This window comes from Ailuropoda melanoleuca, chromosome 9 (genome assembly GCF_002007445.2).
Source record: "Ailuropoda melanoleuca isolate Jingjing chromosome 9, ASM200744v2, whole genome shotgun sequence".
NCBI classification, from domain to species: domain Eukaryota; kingdom Metazoa; phylum Chordata; class Mammalia; order Carnivora; family Ursidae; genus Ailuropoda; species Ailuropoda melanoleuca.
The window spans coordinates 82,592,146-82,614,020 of record NC_048226.1 but is presented as its reverse complement, the minus strand read 5'-3'; the positions used below and the strand labels follow the sequence as shown (position 1 = coordinate 82,614,020).

General features: G+C 36.6%; 1 protein-coding gene across 4 annotated transcripts; it reads right to left on the bottom strand.

The window, feature by feature from the left end:
- Window positions 1-1,647: 1,647 nt before the first annotated feature.
- MED30 (mediator complex subunit 30) lies at window positions 1,648-21,662 on the bottom strand. Of its 4 annotated transcripts, none has more exons than XM_002930160.4 (4): window positions 21,339-21,662; window positions 13,990-14,148; window positions 11,922-12,026; window positions 1,648-1,986 (listed from the first exon to the last, which is right to left on the bottom strand). In XM_002930160.4, the coding sequence occupies exons 1-4, from the start codon at window positions 21,513-21,515 to the stop codon at window positions 1,891-1,893; spliced, it is 537 nt and encodes a 178-aa protein (XP_002930206.1). In that variant the 5' UTR covers window positions 21,516-21,662; the 3' UTR covers window positions 1,648-1,890. The 4 variants fall into 4 exon arrangements, with proteins under 4 accessions (XP_002930206.1, XP_019648563.1, XP_019648564.1 ...); XM_019793004.2 differs by lacking the exon at window positions 1,648-1,986 and adding an exon at window positions 2,225-3,072; XM_019793005.2 differs by lacking the exon at window positions 1,648-1,986 and adding an exon at window positions 5,636-8,384.
- Window positions 21,663-21,875: the final 213 nt, after the last annotated feature.

The window sequence follows — 21,875 nt, the reverse complement described above, 5'->3', positions numbered from 1 at the left end:
ATTAGCTTGCCCACGGCCACATATCACAACTGAATTGCCTTTTTGGCTCTTCAGCCTACTTGCTGCCTTGTTATCCCTCAAGAAAAAGCTGGAACTCTGAGGGTTAGTGAGGTCTGTGTGTTTAATAACCCACAACACAGTCATAATTGGTCCCAGGTAGACTTGTGAGGAACTGGGTAAGCCGGCATGAAAGCGCATTCCCAGATTTCGGGGCCGCAGCCCTGTAGCTGAGTGTAGCTGCATCGACCGTCGCGCCACAGTGGAGCCACTCTGTAGAGAACCGAGGCCCAAAAGATGTGATTTCCACACTCCCTCCAAGAGCTGAGTTTGTGGCACCTTGAATGATCTAAGGAATTGAGTGCAACAGTTAAAACAAAAAAAACCACCATTTTTTTAAAAAAGATTTTATTTATTTATTTGACAGAGATAGAGACAGCCAGCGAGAGGGAACACAAGCAGGGAGAGTGGGAGAGGAAGAAGCAGGCTCACAGCAGAGGAGCCTGATGTGGGGCTCGATCCCATAACGCCGGGATCACGCCCTGAGCCGAAGGCAGACGCTTAACCGCTGTGCCCCCCAGGCGCCCCAAAACCACCATTTTTATAACTGTTTTATTGGTCAGTACCCCAGCACTAAGTTTGCGACAGTAACCAGAGATCTACCATGCAAAGAATGTACTAGCGGTGAACTTCTGTAAAAACCTTGCGTGTCCAATTGGTGATAGGCTAAATAAAACATAATACCCTTAGACCCAACTACAGATTTCCGAAGTAGACTGAATTACCAGTTCCAGTTCTTTTCATATGGCTTTACTGTGCTTGAAACTGCAGTGCCTCCTGGTGCACACAGGGAACGCCTCATCTGACTAACATTGGGCTTGCTCAGAACTGCTTTAACAAATGTAAGGGAGAGGGTCTAAAGATGCCCATGTATAGGGTTAGGCTTGTTTTCTTATGCTTCTGCCACTAGATATAGGTGGGAATCTATATAACTTAAAATGAAATTTCACCTATTTTTTGAACAGGCAGTATTTGCATGATATTAATTCCAAAGGTACCAAACGGTATGCAGTGAAAAGTAAGCTGCTTCTTTACCCTCATCCTCAGCCACCCAGGGTCCCCTCCCCAGAGGAAGCCGGCTTCCAGTTTCTTATGTAATTAAAAAAAAGTGTATTTAAAAATTCACTATTTCCAAAAGGTACTCAAGATGACTTTACAGTGTATCTGAAGAATCAGGTAGGGTGTTGCTTCTTGGGCTAAAGCAGGGAGCACAGAAGCACATTGTTTGATTTCAGTTTGTGCCAGACTCAAATTATTTTGTTCCGTCCTATTAGAGACAGGTCATTCTAGTTAAGACCCAACACATAAAACACATGGTAAAAGTAATTTTCATCTATTTACAGCAATATACAGGTTAACTATTTTCTCATTTTAACCTGTTTGGGACTCTAAATTTAAAAAAATTGAGCTGAAATGGAGACTTACATGTTTAATTTTAATTAGTTTGTACCACAGATAGACTGTACTTGATATTTTCATTTGCAAAAATGTTTAAAACCTTTAACTCTCCTCAAAGGGTAATAAAATGAGCAAAACAACCATTGATCAAATTGAAATTTTATTTACAAAACTTCTTTTGTTTTAAAAATTCAATTCATGAAGATTAAACAAAACATAAGCCCTATCAAAGTTTATTACAATAATCTTCCGTAGAATCAATAGCTTAAAAAAAAACTGCCAATGCATACTTTAATGTAAAATTGCAATGTAAAAATAGGAACTTTAATTCTAGTGAGTAGAATAAAAGCAGATAAATAATCTTCTTCAAAGGGAAAAAACACTTGAGGGGGGAAAAATGGCATAACGTGTAAAGCAGGAAATTTAAGTATCAGTTTAGTTCCTCATTGCCAACATGGCATTTATATCCCAGATGAGATTTCGTAATTGATCCATAATTTGTTTCAGCTGTTGATTCTTCTGTTTGAGTTTCTGTAGAAACAAAAGAATTTATCAAAAATGTTTCATGAATTACAGACCATGAAGTTACGAAGATTAAAATGTCATAAGTTAGGGGCGCCTGGGTGGCACAGCGGTTAAGCGTCTGCCTTCGGCTCAGGACGTGATCCTGGCGTTCCGGGATCGAGCCCCACATCAGGCTCCTCTGCTATGAGCCTGCTTCTTCCTCTCCCACTCCCCCTGCTTGTGTTCCCTCTCTCGCTGGCTGTCTCTGTCTCTGTCGAATAAATAAATAAGATCTTTAAAAAAAAAAATGTCATAAGTTAGAACTCTAATGATCCAGACAGATATTAAGCTAAATATTTCCTTAATGTGGAAGGTCTCAATCCTTTTCTGGCCACTAACACTCTCCGAAAGGCATGCTGAATTCTAATTCAGCCCGCGGAGGACTCCGGCTCCAGCCCCTGATCCTCCTTTCTGCCTCCACTTCCACCATCAAAGAAATTAAGCTAAACATTTATTTGTTACAAAACCCAAGATATAGGCTTTTCAGGACGCAGTATAACATAATGGTCAAGAGACCATAACCTCCAGAGTCAAAGTCTCAGCATTTACACTCCTCCTTCACTAACTTAATATGTGATGTTGGTCAAATTACCTAACCTCTCTGTGCCTCAGTTTCCACATCAGAAAAATGGGGATAATAACTGAACCTATACCTCATAAGAGTTGCTAAGAGGATTAAAAGATTTGAATGACATAACCGTGTTAAAATTGGGCCTGGCATATAAGTAAGCATTCAACAAATGTTCCTCGTAGACACCAAACGGAAAAAACTGTCAATATAGGAAATCAAGTTTAATGAAAATACAATGCCTGATGCAACCGGTCTTTCAAAAATGTGGCAGAAGTCACTGTTTGGCCACAGCGTGAAGTGCAATCCACTTCTGACTCTGAAAATCGCAGACCCTGATATAATCTTGTTCATAACTGAGATCTGCTGGATGCCCTGAAGGCCCCGGCCCACGGCTCTGTGTCTCTGTATCTGGGCTGCTACCAGACCACGGTTTATGAACTTCTCTGTCAGCATGCTTCCTTTAAATCCTCTGTGGCAAATGTCTGCTTAGGTAAAACAAAATAGAGAACTTCTGGTCAAAGTACTTACTAGTTATAATAATAATAATAATAATACTATTCACTAACCTTTTAGAAACATTACATTAGGAAATAATATCTTTAATTAGATAATTTAAAGGTAGATACTAAAATACCTCCAGATAAAGTAGTATATATGCTCATTATAAAGAGGCCTAAAAATCTTCATTTTGATTTCATTAAAGAGCCAACTAAGACGAAGTATGTTACTCCTATTTTATCTAGAGTTAGAGAAGTAATAGAAAGTGGCCAAAAGGGAGGACCAAGAAACTCTTACTGGAAAACAGAAAAACAATTTATATATTTTAATGTTCGTTATTAAATTTAATTCATATTTGAGAACTTCCACAACACAGATAAAACAACAGTGCCATGTACAGTATAAAGTGTCATGAAGCTCACTTTAACACTGTTTCTGGGAGGAGGATACTGTTGGAATTTTAGTGACTCAGTCTCCTTGTTCAGCCTTCAGATGGCCCATCTTCTAGGCTCTGCTGTCATAAGTATGTGGCAGTTATTGAGGCCACCGTGTACAGAATCTGATCAAATGGACCCTCAGACCTGGGTGAGATGATGGATGACCAGATGGCCAGTACTATGCCCATGAGGTCCTTTGCATCCTAGGGGGCAAGAAACAGCTACTTCTGCCAGCAGTCAAGGGTAGCAGCACACAGAGGGACTAGAAGAGTAAAGGTGCTCTTCCGTATTCTGGGAGGCTGGAAACCTCAATCCCAGTTCTAACTTTGCCTCTAACTTGCTCTTTTATCTTAGGTAAATTCTTCCTCAATTTTCTCATGAGATGGCATCATATAACTTATGAGGCCTCTGCCAGTTCTACTCTCTGTACACCCAGACCTAAGAGGACAGCCAGTTATGCAGACCCATGTGCTGAAAACCAGTTACATTTAGTTGAGTGAACTGATTACTGGCTTCAACACATGGGTCATAGTCAGCTGCCCGTCACACTGAGCCATCACTTGCTTCCCTAACCGTGAGAGACTGCAGCTCCTGCGACCTCCCCTTTCAAATCTAACGTTTCAGGGAGAATGGAAAAGAGCTACTGACTAAGAATAAAAGGAGGAGAAACAATGTGAGATTTAAAAAAAAAAAAGTCTTATTTGAATTAGTACCTTCTGACATAGTTTGAATACGCTTACTTTTAAATTTCACAACTTTTCTTGGGAATCAAATTCTGAGCCTGTAACACTTTCTGTTCTACATTTCCTGAGGGTATATTACGTACCAGTCTCTGGGTTAGGCATTGTGAGGGGAGAAAAATGAATGAGGAACAGTCCCTGCCTTGAAGAAATTCTGCATCAAGGAGGAGGAAGATAATGCCCACATGACTGGATTGTATTACTGGGAAGGCAGATGCTGTGTAACTCAAAAAGATAGAGACACCGCCTCTTACTGGTAAGGTCAGCAAACACAGGGCCTGAAAAATTGGGGGTGAGCAATAGGGGAAGGGGGATAAACTTGGGCTTGGTAGTGGGCAGTAGGGATCCATTAAAATTCTTGAAGAAAAAATATGATTTAAACTTGAATGAAAAAAGGTTAACTGGACAAATATGTGGGCTGGATCCTCTGAATCATTTCAATGGTGAAAAATCTGTGTCCATGGAAAAGGAGGAGGAGGAATGATATTTAAATTTTAAAAACTGAAAACCATTCAAAGGCCAAGTCTAGTGAAATAAGCTCACTGGTCATATTTTCTGTATAAATTACTAGAAGCAATAAAATTATATTCTTGGGTAGTTAAAAATACACTTTAAAATCAATATCAAAACAGGTCCAATGGCTTCTATAACAGATGTATCACTGGCATAAATGTGTAGTTTAACCAACAGGACTACTTTTAAAGAATACTCATTTGGAAATATAAATTCTAATATACTTGTTTAAAAAAATTAGCCTCATTCTGAAGAAATTAAGAGAACTAAAAAATGTAGGGTATTTTCAAAGTAATATTCAACTCTAGGTAATAGTAATTTAAAAAATATATTTTAAAGCACCTGGAAAGTTCTTCTCAAAGATGCCACAAAGTTTTAAATTAAAAAATTAGCATACAAGTAAGATACCTTGAGCCAAAACACATCATGACACTATCAACAGCAAAGCTGACAGTTATGCTTATTAGTGGTTAAATTGTAAATAAATTTTCATGACATGATACAGGATTTAATATATACAGTCTTGCCCCTGATTGATTTTAACAGAGGTTGACAGCTGCTATTATCAAAATCCATCAGCTGTGCCTAATTTGTTACATTAACAGGTGAATGTGTAAGTAGAGCAGACACTTAAAAAAATATGTTTAAGTCATGCCATGTAATTTAATATGCATATAAAGGCTGTGACCATTGGTCAAAAATGCTTTAACTTTTTTTTTTTTAAAGATTTTATTTATTTATTCGACAGAGACAGAGACAGCCAGAGAGAGAGGGAACACAAGCAAGGGGGAGTGGGAGAGGAAGAAGCAGGCTCATAGCAGAAGAGCCTGATGTGGCTCGATCCCACAACGCCGGGATCATGCCCTGAGCCGAAGGCAGACGCTTAACCGCTGTGCCACCCAGGCGCCCCAAAAAATGCTTTAATTTCTAAGTGCACGGACTCAATTATATGTCAATCCTGTAAAAAAAACCCACATACCTCTTTCATTTTTCCATCAAAAAAGAGTTTAAGCAAAACAGAACTCATTCTGATGTCCTCCAAACATACAGTCTTAGACAAGTGTTTAGTCTTTACTTGAGTATTAGGGCTTATAGATTCCAGAATGTATGAAGAGCAAATGAAAAGTATTTAAATAAGCCAAAAATCTGACTATTGAACCTAGGCCATCCTATTATCTCATGATTTATGTCAAATACTGATTACAAAATTTTGTGCCCCCAAATTTCATGGCCTGTGGTAGGTATTGGTGGTATATACGTCGTTAGAAGTCAGACCATATATTAAATAGTAAACATACCATCAATGTGTTTTTCTGTACAACTTTAAGTACACAAAAATATAATATTTTGAAAATGAGTGAAAGTTAACTGAGGGGTACATAGGGCTACTTATTTTATGTGGCTTATTTAGACTAAAAATAAAATATGCATTGTAATAAATTTTTGAATATTTTAAATTGAATGCCAGGAATACAATTTTATTCCTGATTATACAGGTCCATAAAGCAACTTAATCATTAAAAATAAGCAAATGTCAATGTATTAAAAATATGGTCTGATTTTTAAAAAAGTTTTTATTTAAATTCCTGGTTCTGTTTTTGTAAATATCTCTTACAACAAATGTGTACTTGAAAGCGTACTGCTTTGTTTCCATTAGAGTCTTCTGTTCTCAGAGATTTGTGTGAAATGTGCACAGTGGCAGGCAACACATCTGACTGATTCGTGGCAGAAACTCCTACACTTGTAATGATAGCACAGAGCAGGTACCCAAATATATGAATATTATAATACTGAATAAAAAAACGCAAAAAGCCAAATCAAAAGCTTTGCAAATCCTAGAAGATAAAAAACAAACAAGGAAAAAAAATTCCCTAGCAATCATTTTTAAGCTTGTTCTTTGTTTTCCAGTTAAAGATGGTCTGTTGGTATTTAAAAAAATATATGGATACTATTAAAAATTATTCATTTTAATATTCTCTATCGAATTACTTTGATGGGTGTGACTAGCTCAGATTGCAGTGAACCTTAAAGCTCTCGACCACCACCTGATAACTTAAACAAATCTGTATCACAGGGAAGAGAATTGATAAAAACAGACAAAAGGAATATAAAAATTTAAGTTTATGAATACAGATATTTATAAGTAATTGAAAATTAAATCAAAGAATTTAAACTATTTTTTAGTAGCATCTGTGAGATTAAATAGATTAGGGCAACATTCTACCATCTGTAGGTAGCTATTAAAACATTCTTCACAACAGCATTCAGGTGTGTGAGCCATCAAGGCAGAAAAACATATCCATTAGTCATGACCTTAGTGCTATAAAAATTTCTAATTATATATTTTAATCTTCTATTCTAGAAGGGAAGTACAAATTGGAAGAAAAGAATAATGTTAGTAGCACTAATTATACATAACTTTATTAAGAGTCAAAATCTGTGTTATATTCAATTCACATTTACAGTGTTTTAAGGAATGAGTTAAAAACATCTTTAGGTTAAAAAAAATCCACTTTGCTTGGTTTTTAGCTATTTAATCCCTTCTGTCTTATTTTTTGGATTTCAGTTTGAGTTAACGAAATCTTAGTCCTCCCCCCACCCCTTTTTAAAAACCTCTTGTTTACTACCTAATTCTCTAGTCCTGTTTCAAAATATAACAGTTCCTAGGAAGTAAGACGGAGCTATGAGGCCATAAAATGAGGACTTCCCCTGCCACTCAAGATACTTTCCCCCTAAATTCTCTTTAAAAAAAGAATTCCTATAGAAGTATAGGGCTAAGCTTTAAATCTGTTCATTAAAATATCTAAATAGATTTTTTCTTCTTTGTAATAACCTTCAAGTCAATATCATATCAACTAAAACAAGTTTTACCCCAGTTAGAAGCACTTATAACAGCAAAATCAGATTCAAATGACTTAATCAAAGAAAGAGTTCTTAAATGCCTGAAGTATAAATGGGAAGACAAAATTTGAATACGGGCTTTTATTCCATAGACAAATCTACAGAAATACTGTATATTCTGTGTATTGAAATCATCTTGTTGCAGATAAACACTGTGGACTAAATACATGTGTTTATCTCTTCTTCTCAAAACCCTAACAAAACGGCAGGAGAGGAATGGAAAAACCTATAATCCTATGTGGAGAAAAATGATCAGAAAGCAGACAGTAGCAGATACGAGGTGGTAGTTTAAGAGGGAAAGTAGAAGGGGAGTGGTAAATGACTTGGGAGGAAACTACAGCCCAGGTGGATTCAGGGACAGCAGCACTGAGAAAAGGGCTGCTCCTCCTCTGTGGAGGCCAGACCAGTGCCATGGCAACAGCACCAGGTGAGGCCTGGGGATAAGAACTGGAGGAACAGCTGAAAGAGCGCCAGGGACTAGCAAGAGTGCCAGGTGCTCACTCCCACTCCTCGGGAACAGGTGACTGACCGAGTACTCTCCTTGTGCCCTGCCCCACCTCTAAGGATTAGGAGGTTTGTTTCCTATGAAACTGAACCACAGCGGCTGTGGATTCAGTGTCACCAGCACAGCAGAAGGCAAGAAGACAAGAGCATATCTCTCTGTGTAGGGCACTGGAAGATTCTTCTCTGAAGAAACTAAACAGCCTTAAAAAAAAGAAAACAAAAAACAACCCTCAGAAAATGATAGTTGGGGGGTCCCCCCTAAAAAAGCCAACTTGCTTCCCAAACTCAACATGATTAAGTCCACTCACAAAGCCTATTATTAGCTTTCTAGTGTCTCATTCTTAACTATAAACGGCTCATGATTAAGCATCAGAGTTCACCAGATCTTTTAGAGCCTCAATCTGGAAAGACAGCAAAATGAAATAGATAGGGGTTGCAATCTATGGCACATGACCTGTTTTGTAAGGCCTGTGAGCTAAGGATGGTTTTTACATCATAATGAAAATTATGTACGTCCCACGGAGCCTAAAATGCTTATTATCTGGTCCTTTAAAGTTTGCCAAACCCTATTTGAGAAGATTATGGAAGAATATGTTCAAATTTCTGAAGGAAATTAATTTACAACATAGAATTTTATAGCCAGCCAAACTATCAAGTGGACAGCTATGGGAAGACTGAAACTTAAGTCCCTACTACATTCCTTCTGAAAAAGCCACTGATGTATGTACGTTACCAACAAGAGAGTAAACCAACAAAGAAGATGACATGAAGCTGAGGAAACAGTGAAGCCAACAAAAGGGGTGAGGGAAGCCCCAGGATAGTGCTGAAGAGCAAGACTAGAAAGCATTTAGTACAGACCTAGTGAGAAGGTGGAAGGCTCTGAGGAGAAAAAAAGAACGATTAAATTGCCTGGTAATTTTGACTCTGTGGAAAAGTTGGAAAACAGTGCTGAGATGCTGCCCCATATGCATAAAGAACTAAAATTTTTTTAAAAATTACAGAATTATTAACTCCAGGAGGACAAAAAATTGTTCAAGGAAATGTGACCCTAGTTTACTATGTGGCAAAGCAATAAACGGTATTTATGCACCTTAATAATACAAACACAGAATATTCATTGAACCCCAGTTGTGATATAACTGTATTGAAAAGACTGGCGGAAGGAAGGAAAGTGTGTAGGTGGGTCCAGGAGAGAGAGACTGGAAGAAACCTAAATCCTCAAGTGAAAGAAATTTTTTTATACATCTTATCCTTTGTGTCAATTAAATCCTTCCCTTATACCCAATTATACCCTTCACAAAATTCTAAATCAGTAGCTAATAGGATTTTTTTTTATTATACACTGTCACAGTATTATATTCTGATTATATGAAAGGTCTTTTAAAGAAAATCAAGAGTGCGTTATTTCTAAGCCATCAAATTGAGGAAAAAAAGAAGAACTCAGAGAAATAAAAGGTGAAATGAAGCATATATTTCGAAAAATTGTATCTTTCTTAATTTACACAGACTCTTTTCTAAAATATAAAATCTTCTATGGTAGAGAACAAACTCTATGTCACATGCTCTGAAATCAAAGTTACCATTATGATGCTGTTTTATTTATATACACATTTCACTATATCTTATAAAAATATCCTTATTAAAGAGAAAAATAACAGAGTACATCTATCGTGAATTAATGCAGATTATCAACAGAAACCTATAACACTTCTTAATAAATGAATGCCTCATATCTCCAGACTACCAAACACCATTTATTCTTCAAGATATAAAAGTTCCCAATCCCCTCCTCATTTCCTACAAATTTCTTACTGTAAGTTCTTTATGCTTGTTCATTACTGTCAGATTTGCTGACAATATTCTTAATCTATATTTCTCCTTTAATGAAAAAAATGAAAATTTTATAAAATCCAGTTCTTTCCTGCATTTTGATATACATTTTTCTCTTAATTTTCCAATATTTTGTTGTTCAGGTTTTATTTTCAACTCTGAAGTGAATTTTGACATAGGGTATAATGTAAAAGATAATTTCCCCCCAAAGTTTCTATTTTTAAAGACAGATTTTCTACACAATCCCTCTTCTGACATAAATTCGTATATATAATAGGAAGACTATTTTTCTGGCTATTATTTTACTAATCTTGTTCTTATACCATTTCACAATTATTGTTTTTTATAATATTCTCCATATCACATTTTAAGTTTTGAAGCAAAGAGTTCTCTTTTATTACTCTTACGAGAATTTTCTTTGATGTTTTAGTATGTTCACACACACACACAAAATTCCAGTTTAGATTTGGTTTTTCATTGGTATTGCACTAAAATCTTATTATTTTGTGTATTTTCAAGAGAATTCTTATCAAGACTGGTATATTTAGAATATTTATTGCCCACACAAGAACTTTATGTGTTCTTTTAATTATTCAAAACTTTTTTATGTATCATAAGTTTAGTCACCTGTATCATTGATAATTCCTAACTACTTAATACTTGTTACAATTGTGAATATAGGATCTTATAGTCTCATTGGTTTATAGCATTATAAGAAAATGGTATCATTCATATTAAGCCCTTTTATCAAACTCTAAATGACTCTAGTTGTTGATCAACTGAGTTTGAGTTTCTTTGAGCTTAACAAGCTTGAGTTATAATATTATGTACAGACTCAACAAGCTTGTGTATAATATTATAAACCCTGTTTCCCAAGGTTTGTTTCTGTTTCCTGTCTTTTTGTTTTGACCATGACTTCTAAAATAATTAATAAACATAGTGGTTTAAGGCCTCTTATTTTAGGCCCATTTTTAACAGGATCAGTTCTATATTTCACCTGTGAAAATGTTGGCTATTTATCTGAAATAAGTTTTTTTTTTTTTAAAGACTAATAGCTGTAAGTGTTCTTTGAATCAGTAACATTTGAATTCTAACAAATGTCTTTTAGATCTGAGAAAAAAATTTTTTTTCCCAATTTAATCTGACATTACGTATTATGTATGTAAACTTAAATCCTCCTCCTCTATCTCCAAAAACCCTTTTTGGCTGTGATGGATTACTTGTTAAAGCCCCGATGAATTCTATTAACTAGAACTAAGAATTTCAGGATCAGAGTTCATGGTGGAGGGGTGTGGATCTATTAAGGGAACGTGTGAGATTGGTAGTTTTATTTATTGTGCTATTTGTTAGGTTTGGGTAAGCGTGGGCCGTATTTCAACCACAGAATGAACTGACAACTTTCCCTGTATCTCTTTGTTTCATGAGAACTATCTGAACATTATCTTCTAAACTTCTATAAGTATTCAGTAAAAAATACATAAAAGTTAGGATCTTTTGCAAGATGGAGGGTGGTGTTGGCTAATGCTGATAACTCTCAGTTTCTTATTCAGGTGTTGAGATATTCACATTTTCTATTTGTAAATTTTTATCATTTGCTGCTCCAAGTATGCTGTAAGCTAGAAAGCTAAATTCTGCCTAGAAAAGAAAAAAGTAAATGAGTTATGACTGAGTGTCTGTGAGGCTTTTCTAACAGTTTCATGGCATGAATTCTGCGATCTCTCTTCGACTATTCAAGTGGCATTTCTGCTTACCTTTTTAGTTCTTGATTATACTCTAACTACGTTAAATTTGCCACAGAAACAATTTCGTGTAATTCTATAATTCAGACTATGTCTTTGAGTTACATAGACTCCCTTGTAATTTTTATCCATAATTCTGAAATATAAAATACACAGACTAATAACTCACTTTATTTACTTCAGCAATTTCTCGCCTCTCTTCACTAGCGAAACGAGGTGGGCCAGCTCGATCATCATTCTTTGAGCCATCTTCTTCCACATATGGAATTAGTTGCTGGGAGTGACAGACAAGAGTTAAAAGTCAGAAACACGATGCAAAGTTTCCGATTACACTGGTATACAAAGTCTCTCTGATTAAGGTTAATTTTTATGCTTTTCTTTTAGTAGTACATAAATAAATTGTAATTCAGGTGATGGCCTAAAATAACAGCACTGGAAGTTTATCATTTCAGTGCCTCCTATACATTATTTTCAGGTTTCTTTTGCAAAATAGCCCATATAACATTAGTTGTTACATACAGTTAAGTAATATTCTATCCATTTAATCAGCAAATATTTAATTTTCAGACACTGGGTGAGATACTGCAAAAATGACAAGATGTGATACCTGCCCCTAAAAATTTATAGTCCATTGAGATAGAACAGGCTTTCTTTTATCTATACTAGAAAGAAAAGAACTTCACAGCTGTGCATTATATAAATGTCATTTACTTTGCTATTTAGAACCTCAGTGTTTATGCAAATTTCTGGAGGTCTTCTTTTAGTTGGGAGAAAGTTTTTTGCAGGAGAAAAAAATTTATATAGCAATGAAATATCTAGCAGAATTATAATGAAATATTATGATTTGTGATGAAGTTTATTTGAAGTCCCTCATAAATGTGACAGAGATTTTAGGAATCATTTGGTCTCTACCATCTTAAAACAATAATCAGGAACAGGTCAGAGGTAAACAAATGGTACAACCAGGAGTCATCTGGCCAAACTTCTTCAAATTCTTGGGACAAATATAAACTCATCCACATCACAACCACTCTTTCTTCCTTTCCCTCTCTCCTAATGCAGAGCTGTCCTTCCTCCTGAAGATGATTAATGTCCATTCCTGTGCTGTGATTTTTTCATCCTCCTGTCTTCATTATTTATCTCCCTGTTCCCAACCTCTTCCTACTGTTTTATTCTTTTATAATCTAAACATGTCTGGTCTGTCTCATTTAAAGGTTTTTTTTTTTCCTCCCTTTTTTCCCTTTCCTTTCCCCAAAACCCTTGACACCAACCCTCCTTCCATCTACTGTTTTCCCTTTTTATCTAAGCTTTTTGCGAGATGGATATCCACTTGTTAGCTCCAGTTCCTTATTTCCTGTTTAATCTTCAGCCCATTGCAATCTAACTTCTTGTTGCTAACAAACACCTCAACAAAGCTCTGCTTATATATACCAACAGTTTTCCTCTAGCAAAATCTACCGGACAATTTTTATTCCTTATTTTATACCCTGACTTCTCTCCAGCATCTGATAATGTCACCCACATTTTTTATCTTTCTCCTGTATCTTTGACCGCTTCTTTTCCGGCCATTTTGCAGTTTACTCTTTTCCCTGTTCATCCCTTACATGCTGATCACTCAGAAAGGAAGCCGTCGTCACATGAGATTGTTCTCCATATTCAGTGAGAGAACATCTAAACCTTCCCAGCTACTTTTATTGGCAGAGATTGATCTTGTCAACAGGAAAGGGCCACCTATAAAAATATCATATACCTAGTGAACTAAAATATATCTATGACCCAAGATTAAGTTTAAGAAATCTATTTTCAAACAAAAGTGATTCCACTAAGCTAATCTAAATTAATAATGATGAAAACATAATATTTCATCTGTAAAGGACTTCCTTGAAAACCATTTTAAGAGTATTTTACAATACTATTAAAACTCTTAACTAAAAAAAAAAAATTATGCACTGATTAAATTAAATAGACCCTGGCAGCAATAATAACAAGTGCCACAGACTGCTCTTTCCTCCCAACAACAAAAATTCACTATAGGCTTGGATGTTCAAATCTACAAATTAACATGAAAAGACAGTAGTAATTCTATGCATATATATCATATTTTCACCTTCTCCTTTCCAAAGTAGAACCAATATAGTTCAAAATCTGAGAATATTGTGAAAAGAGAAGGAGAAAAAGGAAAAAATTACAAATGTCTGGCATCTTACATTCATCCTCCCTCTACCACCACGACTTGCCTCCACTGGAATGGGATCCATCCCGCCACAGTTTTCGTTGCATTTGTCATAGACCAGTCTCAGCTTCCTGAAGAGAATCGAAAGTTGGCGAAGGTGGTCTTGTAGCTTTGCTAGCCGGTCTTGATACGTCCCTGTGTGGTAAGTGACACCATTTGGCAGCTTATCAGGCAAAACAAAAACAAGAAAAATATGAAGTAATGCCAATCAAGATTTTCTAAAAGTAAAGCTAGCAAAACAAATACTTTTTACGCACTGTATAAAAGCAAACTGTTCTTCGCAGTTAATCAAGGGTAATTTTAAGAATTTAAGAGTAATACTCGCCCATTTGTTAGCTCCTTGGTGTACTGCTCCCGTACTGTAAGACAGCCCCAGAAGAAACTTCATGATAGGCCTCTCTGACCAGTTGAAATACTTTCCCCTCTAATTTTTGAAGTAGATTATAACTTTAAAAATAACGCCATGATTTTAATATTACTATTTCATAAAGGCAGCAAGCTGCTGAACTCAACTGGGAAGCTAAAAACAAAATACAATTTAAAGAAAAAGAAGCAGCCACAAGAAAAGTAAAAAGTGAGGATCAGGACTTTTCAGCAGAAGAAAGGAACAGTACTGCTAGTATAGCAGAATCATCTCAAATACCTTAACTGTAAGGTAATTAAGATGCTCAGGGCATGCACTAAAACATAAAGCTGTCACCACAAGCTTTACTATAAAAAGAAATCAACAGTAGGAGAGGGGGTGAAAATCAATCTGCACTTGAGCACCATTAATAAATTATTACAAGTAACTGCTTATGATCATAGCTCTGTCTTGGATGCTTATATTATTTTTAATTCAGGAGTTTTATCAAAAGAAGCCAAAAGTATGTACTGGAATGGTAAAATCAGACACATGGAAATTGACTATTATTTATAACTTGTAACTAAATACACCTTTTGTGCATTGCTGAACCTCATGAGCAAAATCTTTCTTTCTCTGTACCCCTCTGTACATCAAAGTATTGTGTGATATTTTATTCCCAGAGTTTGATCTGTGAAATCATCCTACCATTAGAATTAACAATATTTAGACCATGTTTTCTAGCCCACAAGACGCTTTGATTGTGAGCGTTCACGCATATCCTTATCTTGGGGATGAAAGTGCCTTAAAACCAAGACACTAACTACTATCCAATAACTAGAAGATCGGCCTGTTTTTCTAAACCTCAGTTTACTCTTTTTTTCTAAACAGGAATGCAAAAAAAGGTGCACGGTACAGTATTTGGGGAAAAAAAGAAAACAGGAAACACTATCATTACAAGTAGGTAAAACCATAAACATGAAAAAAAGACTGGAAAGGCCTACACATAGTTGACAGAAGATGTAACAGGGAGATCGGCTTGAATAATTTCTTCTTTTCTGTCATTTCCAAATTCCCTTCAGTGTTATGATTTACAAGTTAAGAAGAAATGAGTTATTATTAGGATTTTCATAAATTCTCAAGCATTGAAACACTCTTGAGGACAATAACTCCAAGAAATGTGATTAAATATCAAAGGCTGAATCAGTCAAAACTTTTAAAGGGAAAAGGCATTATAAGTTCATCCCCCAAAAGGCACTGAATTAAATACAATGTACTGTTTCTCATGAACCTTCAATTTATGGACTTCACCAATCAGAGAAAAGTTTTAAAGGATCCCTGCTGTCCTGTTTGGGTGATAATAAGCAGTATAAGATTACATCTTACGTACAGAAGCACTGTACCTTTACCTGTACCTTTATGTACTAGGTTTAATACTCGGTCCATATTTTCTACTTTGTGAAGACTGTAAGTTATTCACATTTATATCCCTGTATTTAGTATAGTTCGCACCCATGGAAGGTTTTAAAGTACATTCTGAATTATTTTACTTCAGTGAATTATTTTACCCATAAATCTGTACATAAAATTCACTAAGAAGTGTGTGTTATGTAAAAGAAGTAAATCCTTTCATGAAGAAAAACAAAATTCTTTTGAAATGCAAAGAATCACCCTCTTCAAGTTCACCCACTATCCAAGTTTGGGTATTTTCATAGATAGCATCAGATTCTCAAAGAAGGGAAGATTTAATTCCTTCGAAAAATTCTTGCACACTTTTCATGTATGAGGCACTGACCTAGAAGGTACGGCACAGTAGTGAACTTGAGAGAGACAAGGTTCCTCTACCACAGAATATAAGTTGTAATAGTGCCTAAGATCCCCTGATGCATACCTGCAGTATACATGTTTAGCTGAAAAGCTCATCATAACCACCTCACTCTTGAATACTAACAAAGATCTGTAAATATATGATCACACCCCTTGACACCAAAAAGCTAAATTCAATATCCAGTCTTAAATATAAAACACTGAGTAAAAATTCCCCAGCACTATAAAAATACATTTATCTCAGTTAAAAAGTCAGCACCATGATTAATGTGGAAACATTAAAAGCATCCTCACTGAGGTCAGGAACAGAACAGGAAGTCTACTAAGACCACTAATACTACTAGTGAACACTGTTCCCTGGAGGCACTGGCCAAGGCAATTAGAAAAAAAGGAAAAAGTTGAAACATTAAAAAGGAAGTAGCGTAATCATCACTATTTATGGATATGATATAAATGATATGATAAAGTGCTATTATCAACAAAGGTAGTCAAGAAAGAGTGGGTACAAAAATTAATATAGAGAAAATAGCTTTGCTTTCATATATGGAAACAAACAAAAATGAGAAAGGAAAAAGATGCCATTTACAATAGCAGCAGGAAAGATATTAAAATATATATATATATATTTTAAACCTTCTGGGGATATATATATTTTTTAAATCTGCTGGGGATATACACACACACACACACACATACGTATACACACACATATTTTAAAAATTTCAAGATATAGGTGGAAACTTAAAATACTTCACAGAGACACAAAAAAAGATAATTGTGTTCTTGGTTAGTAAGACTCAACATCACACTGATGTAAAGTCTCTCCAGGTTAAATCAACCTAATAAAACCCTAACAGGTTTTTCGCAGAACTAATCAAGCTGATTCTAAAGTACAGGTGGAAAAATAAATAAGGACACCCAGGGCAATTTTGGAAATAAGTATGAACACATTATAGAGTCACAGTAAATATAAGAATGTTTGGGATTACTACATAAAAGACAGGCAGCCAAATGGAATAGAGCATCCAGAAACAGATTCGTTTGTATAAAGTAGCATCTGAAATCAATAGAGGAAAGTAAAAGAATTACTTACCCTTTTAGAAAATGTAGGGCTGGGGCCATACCTCACACTTATTTATAGAAGGATAAATTCCATATGGGTCAAAGTTTTAGATGTAAAAATTGAAACAAAACCCAGAAATCTTCCTGGTTTTGGAATGGGAAAAGTCCTTCCTTACTAGACAGAGAACCTGAAAGTCCTAAGAGACTGATAAATTCTGATGCCTTATAAAATACATATGTATGGTAGAACTTCCATAAGCAGGGCCAAAGGGCAAACAACAGACCGGGGAAAAGAAATACTTGCAAGTTCTATCACATAGACCATGTTTTTCTAATATGGAAATAGCCAAATCTTATAAATTGAGGGAGAGGGTAAAAAAGACCTATATATATATACATATATATACATATATATATATGTGTGTGTGTCTATATTTTATATATTAATATAAACAAGCAGCTAGCCGAAAAGGGAATATAAATGATACATAAATATATGAAGAGGTGCTCAAACTCATTCAAACTAGAAGAAATGTAAAGTAGATTTTCATCCATCACATGATCCAAGGTCCAAAAATATAACTCGCTTTTAGTCAGAGCCTGGTTGTTGGTCTTGGTTAGGACATGGTAGCAGAAGGTGGTACAACCCCCATGGAGGACAAGTCATCGAAATTTATCTAATCACAGAAGCACAAAGCCATTTCTAAGAATTTATCCTACAGGTATAGTTGCACATTTATGTGGGAGGTTATTCACTGCAGCATAATAGAGATTAAAAGCAACCCAAATGCCTAGAGAACTGGTTGAATAAATTACAGAATTTCCTTGCAGTGTATTACTGTATATACACCTTAAAAGGAAAAGGAAATATATTCTGGACAGATATGAATAAACTCCAAAATATACCAAATGAAAAAAAGGAAGGTGCAAAGTATTATGTATAATATACTAAATGAAAGAACAAACATGCACATTTGCTTAAATATGTGTAGAATATCTGGAGGGATACACAAGAATAGTAATAAAAAGCATTAACATTCATTGCCTGTGGAAAGGGGTTAGACAGCCAGCAGACAGGGATGGGAGGGATACTGTTCACTGTAATGTCCTCTCTTAATTTCTGAATTCTGATTATATTTAAGATTTAAAGGATAACAAAACCAAAGCAGTATTTTCTTATTCAGGGACTCTTAACCTGGGACCTAGCAATACTTTTTTTTTTTTTTTTAAGATTTTTTATTTATTTATTTGACAGAGACAGCCAGCGAGAGGGAACACAAGCAGGGGGAGTGGGAGAGGGAGAAGCAGGCTCATAGCAGAGGAGCCTGATGTGGGACTCGATCCCGGAACGCCGGGATCACGCCCTGAGCCGAAGGCAGACGCTTAGCGACTGCACCACCCAGGCGCCCCGGGACCTAGCAATCCTTGAATAAAATTCCCCCTCAAATTTTACTCAGAGTATATACATGTGCATTCTTCTCAGAAGAGAATCTATCCTTTTCATCAACTTCTCAAGAGGCTAATGGAGACCTAAAATAAAGAACCATTTCTCTAAAACAAACACTTAGAAATAATCTCAGTGGTTTGTATTTATGGCACTTCATCCTTCCGGGTTAATAATATAGAAGATAATTAAAAATTTTTTTAATACTTTAAAAATGTATTAAGAAGTAACTAGGTTACACATTTTGTGCCACTTCTTCCAGCATTTGGGAAACAAAGGATCACACTGTTATTCTTTTTCAGCCAATTATGACATGCTTCAAAGGGTCTTACACGAGTTAGCCCACAGAATTCACAACGTAAGAGGCCCAAAGAAATAAGTATCATAGTCTCTTACAAACTGTTTTTGAATATATGTCCACATGTAATCTAGTTACTGATAAAAGAGTTTGGTTCTTTTAGTGTAGGTCATAGGTGTGTATTATATCTCTGTTAATCATACGAAGTGTTGGACAGCCAGTTAGTATTATAAAGAGATTAGCAGGAAGAACTAATTCCCTCTTTTTTAAATTTAAATTCAATTAGCCAAAGTACAGTACATAATAAGTTTTTGATGTAATGTTCAGTGACTCATTAGTTGCATATAACACCCAGAGTGCTCATCACATCACGTGCCCTCCTCAATGCCCATCAATTGAGTTACCCCATCTCCCCACCCACCTCCCTTTCAGCAACCCTCAGTTTGTTTCCGGAGTCAAGAGTCTCCTATGGTTTGTCTCCCTTTCTTATTTCTTCCTCTTTAGTTCTCTCTTTAAGCCTGTTTCCTTAACTGTAAAGTAAGGATAAAAAGACTTAGAATAGTTCTTAAAACAGCGTGCCTGACCAAGGAAAGTACTTGATAAATGTTAGCTGTACGATCTGCTAGTCCTAATTCAGTACTTTGCACACAGCAGGTTAAAAATAAATATTTACCAAATTCTGAAAAATCATTTAAACCTACTTTAGTCATTTTTAGATATTAATCTATTAACTTTTAAAATGATTGCTAAAGATTTCATATCTTCTCTTGGATTCCCTTTGTATTGTTTCACACTGGCGTATTGACACGGTTAAGATTTCCATGCACCTGAATTACTTTTACAGTGAGCCCACTGAAATCAGAGTTGTAAGAGTTTGAAGACCAGGTTTCAAATTTAACCTGTCATCGACTAGCTGTGGACAAGTCACTTCACCTCACTGGCAGAACCCTCATAAAATAAGAATGATAACCACATCACATAGTAGTAAAGTAAGTAGTAAGATAGGCAAAATGGTGCTGGAACAAGTGGATATCCAAATGCAAAAAAATGTACTTGGATCCATATTTATCACTATATATAAGAAAATAAAGTCAATGAGCATCATAGACCTAAAACTATAAAATTTCCAGAGGAAAAAAATAGGAGAAAATATTTGTTACTTTGGGTGAGGCAAAGATTTTTTAGGTATTATACCTAAAGCAAAATCTGTAAAAGAACAAATGGATAAATTCGATTCCATCAAAATTTAAAATGTCTGTTATTCAAAAGGCCATGTGAAGAGAATGAGAAGCCACAGACTGGGAGAAAGAATCTGCAAAGCAAAAAGACATACACTAACAAGTGCCGTCAAGATGAGGAGTAACTGGAACCCTCAAACACTGCCGGTGGGACTGCAGAATGGTGCGGCCACTTTGGAAAAGTTTCTCAAAATGTTAGAGTTATTTGCCACATGACCCAACAGTTCCACTCCTATGCATTTATCCACTCAAGAGAAATGAAACATGTGTTCACACAAACATTTGTTAGGTAAACACTCATAGCATTATTGATAATGGCTCCAAAGTGGAAACAGCCCAAACGCCCATCAACAGATTTAAGAGTTAAACAAATTGTGATATATTCACAGGATGGAACATTATTCAGCAAGCAAAAGGAATGAACTATTGACACATTCTAAGGGTGCCAGACCCAAAAAACAAAACAAAAAATGACATAGTTTTTTATATGAAACTATATGAAATTCTAGAAAATACAAACGGATTTATGGTGCCAGAAAGCAAATGAGAAGTTGTGTGCGGATGGAAGGGGAAGAAGTACAGATTTCAAAGGGGCGTGAGGAAACCTTTTGGGGTGGTGGAAGGATGATGGTTTCCTAAGTATATACATATGTCAAAACTTTATATAAATGTATTATATTTTATGTCAATTATACCAAAATAAAAATGTTAAACAAAACTGGTTAGCAGAATCTGAATTCTTCAGCTCTTTAGACCCTCAAAGTATTTTGCTTGAAAACGAGATGAAAGTTAAGGCAGTCTAATGAGTTTAAAGATAGTGAGAGATCCACCTTTACCCTGAAAGGTACAAGAATTTGCCTAGGAACTAGAGAATCCGGGCGAATGTAGAAAATTGAGTCTTCAGTTTCTCAGAAGTCCTCTCTGGAAAACATCACCTTTACATCACAGAAACTTGAGGACAGGCGCATCACCGTGGAATACTTCTGAATGCAAATGGAGCTATCCTATAATTACGGTTTGCCCAGGACAGCCCCGCTGACGCCCAGGGGCCCCACGTAACGACTAAACCAGCGCCCCTTTCTTCCAAGAAGCATCCCGCTTTCTCACGCACAGCCAGGAGGGCGCGCGCCTTCCTTCCCACCTGCATGTTCCTTAGGAGCTGGAAGATCTCCATGGTGCGGTACACGATGTCCTGCACCGTCTCCTGCCCGATTCGGCAGAGCGATGCCGTGTTGACCTCCCGGGCGGCCTGCTGAGCCTGGGGCCCGCCGAAGGGCCCCGGCGCCATCCCTGACGCCGCCAGCGGAGGGGTGGACATGGCAAGGCTTCGGCCTCAGGCCGGTGGGACGCGAGGGTAAGCGTCAGGGGTCCGGCCGGCGCTGGGCTGCTGCCGCCTCCGCGGTAGAAGGAGCTTCAAAGACTCCGGCGGCCTGATTTCAAAACAGCGGCCGGGACTTCCGCCCACCGTGACGTAACGCGTCATCTGAACGTCACGGGGACCGCCCACTTGGTGGGCCCTGGGAACCTACCTCGGCATAAAGCCGGCCGCGATTGGACCGGATGTCCGGGTGGGGCGGGACGGAGGAGTTGAGTAGCCAATCACCGCCTGCACTTCAGCCAGGGGGCGGTGCTCGTGCTGTGCGGCGATTGGGCTTTCCCGGAGCTCTTTCCTAGAGTC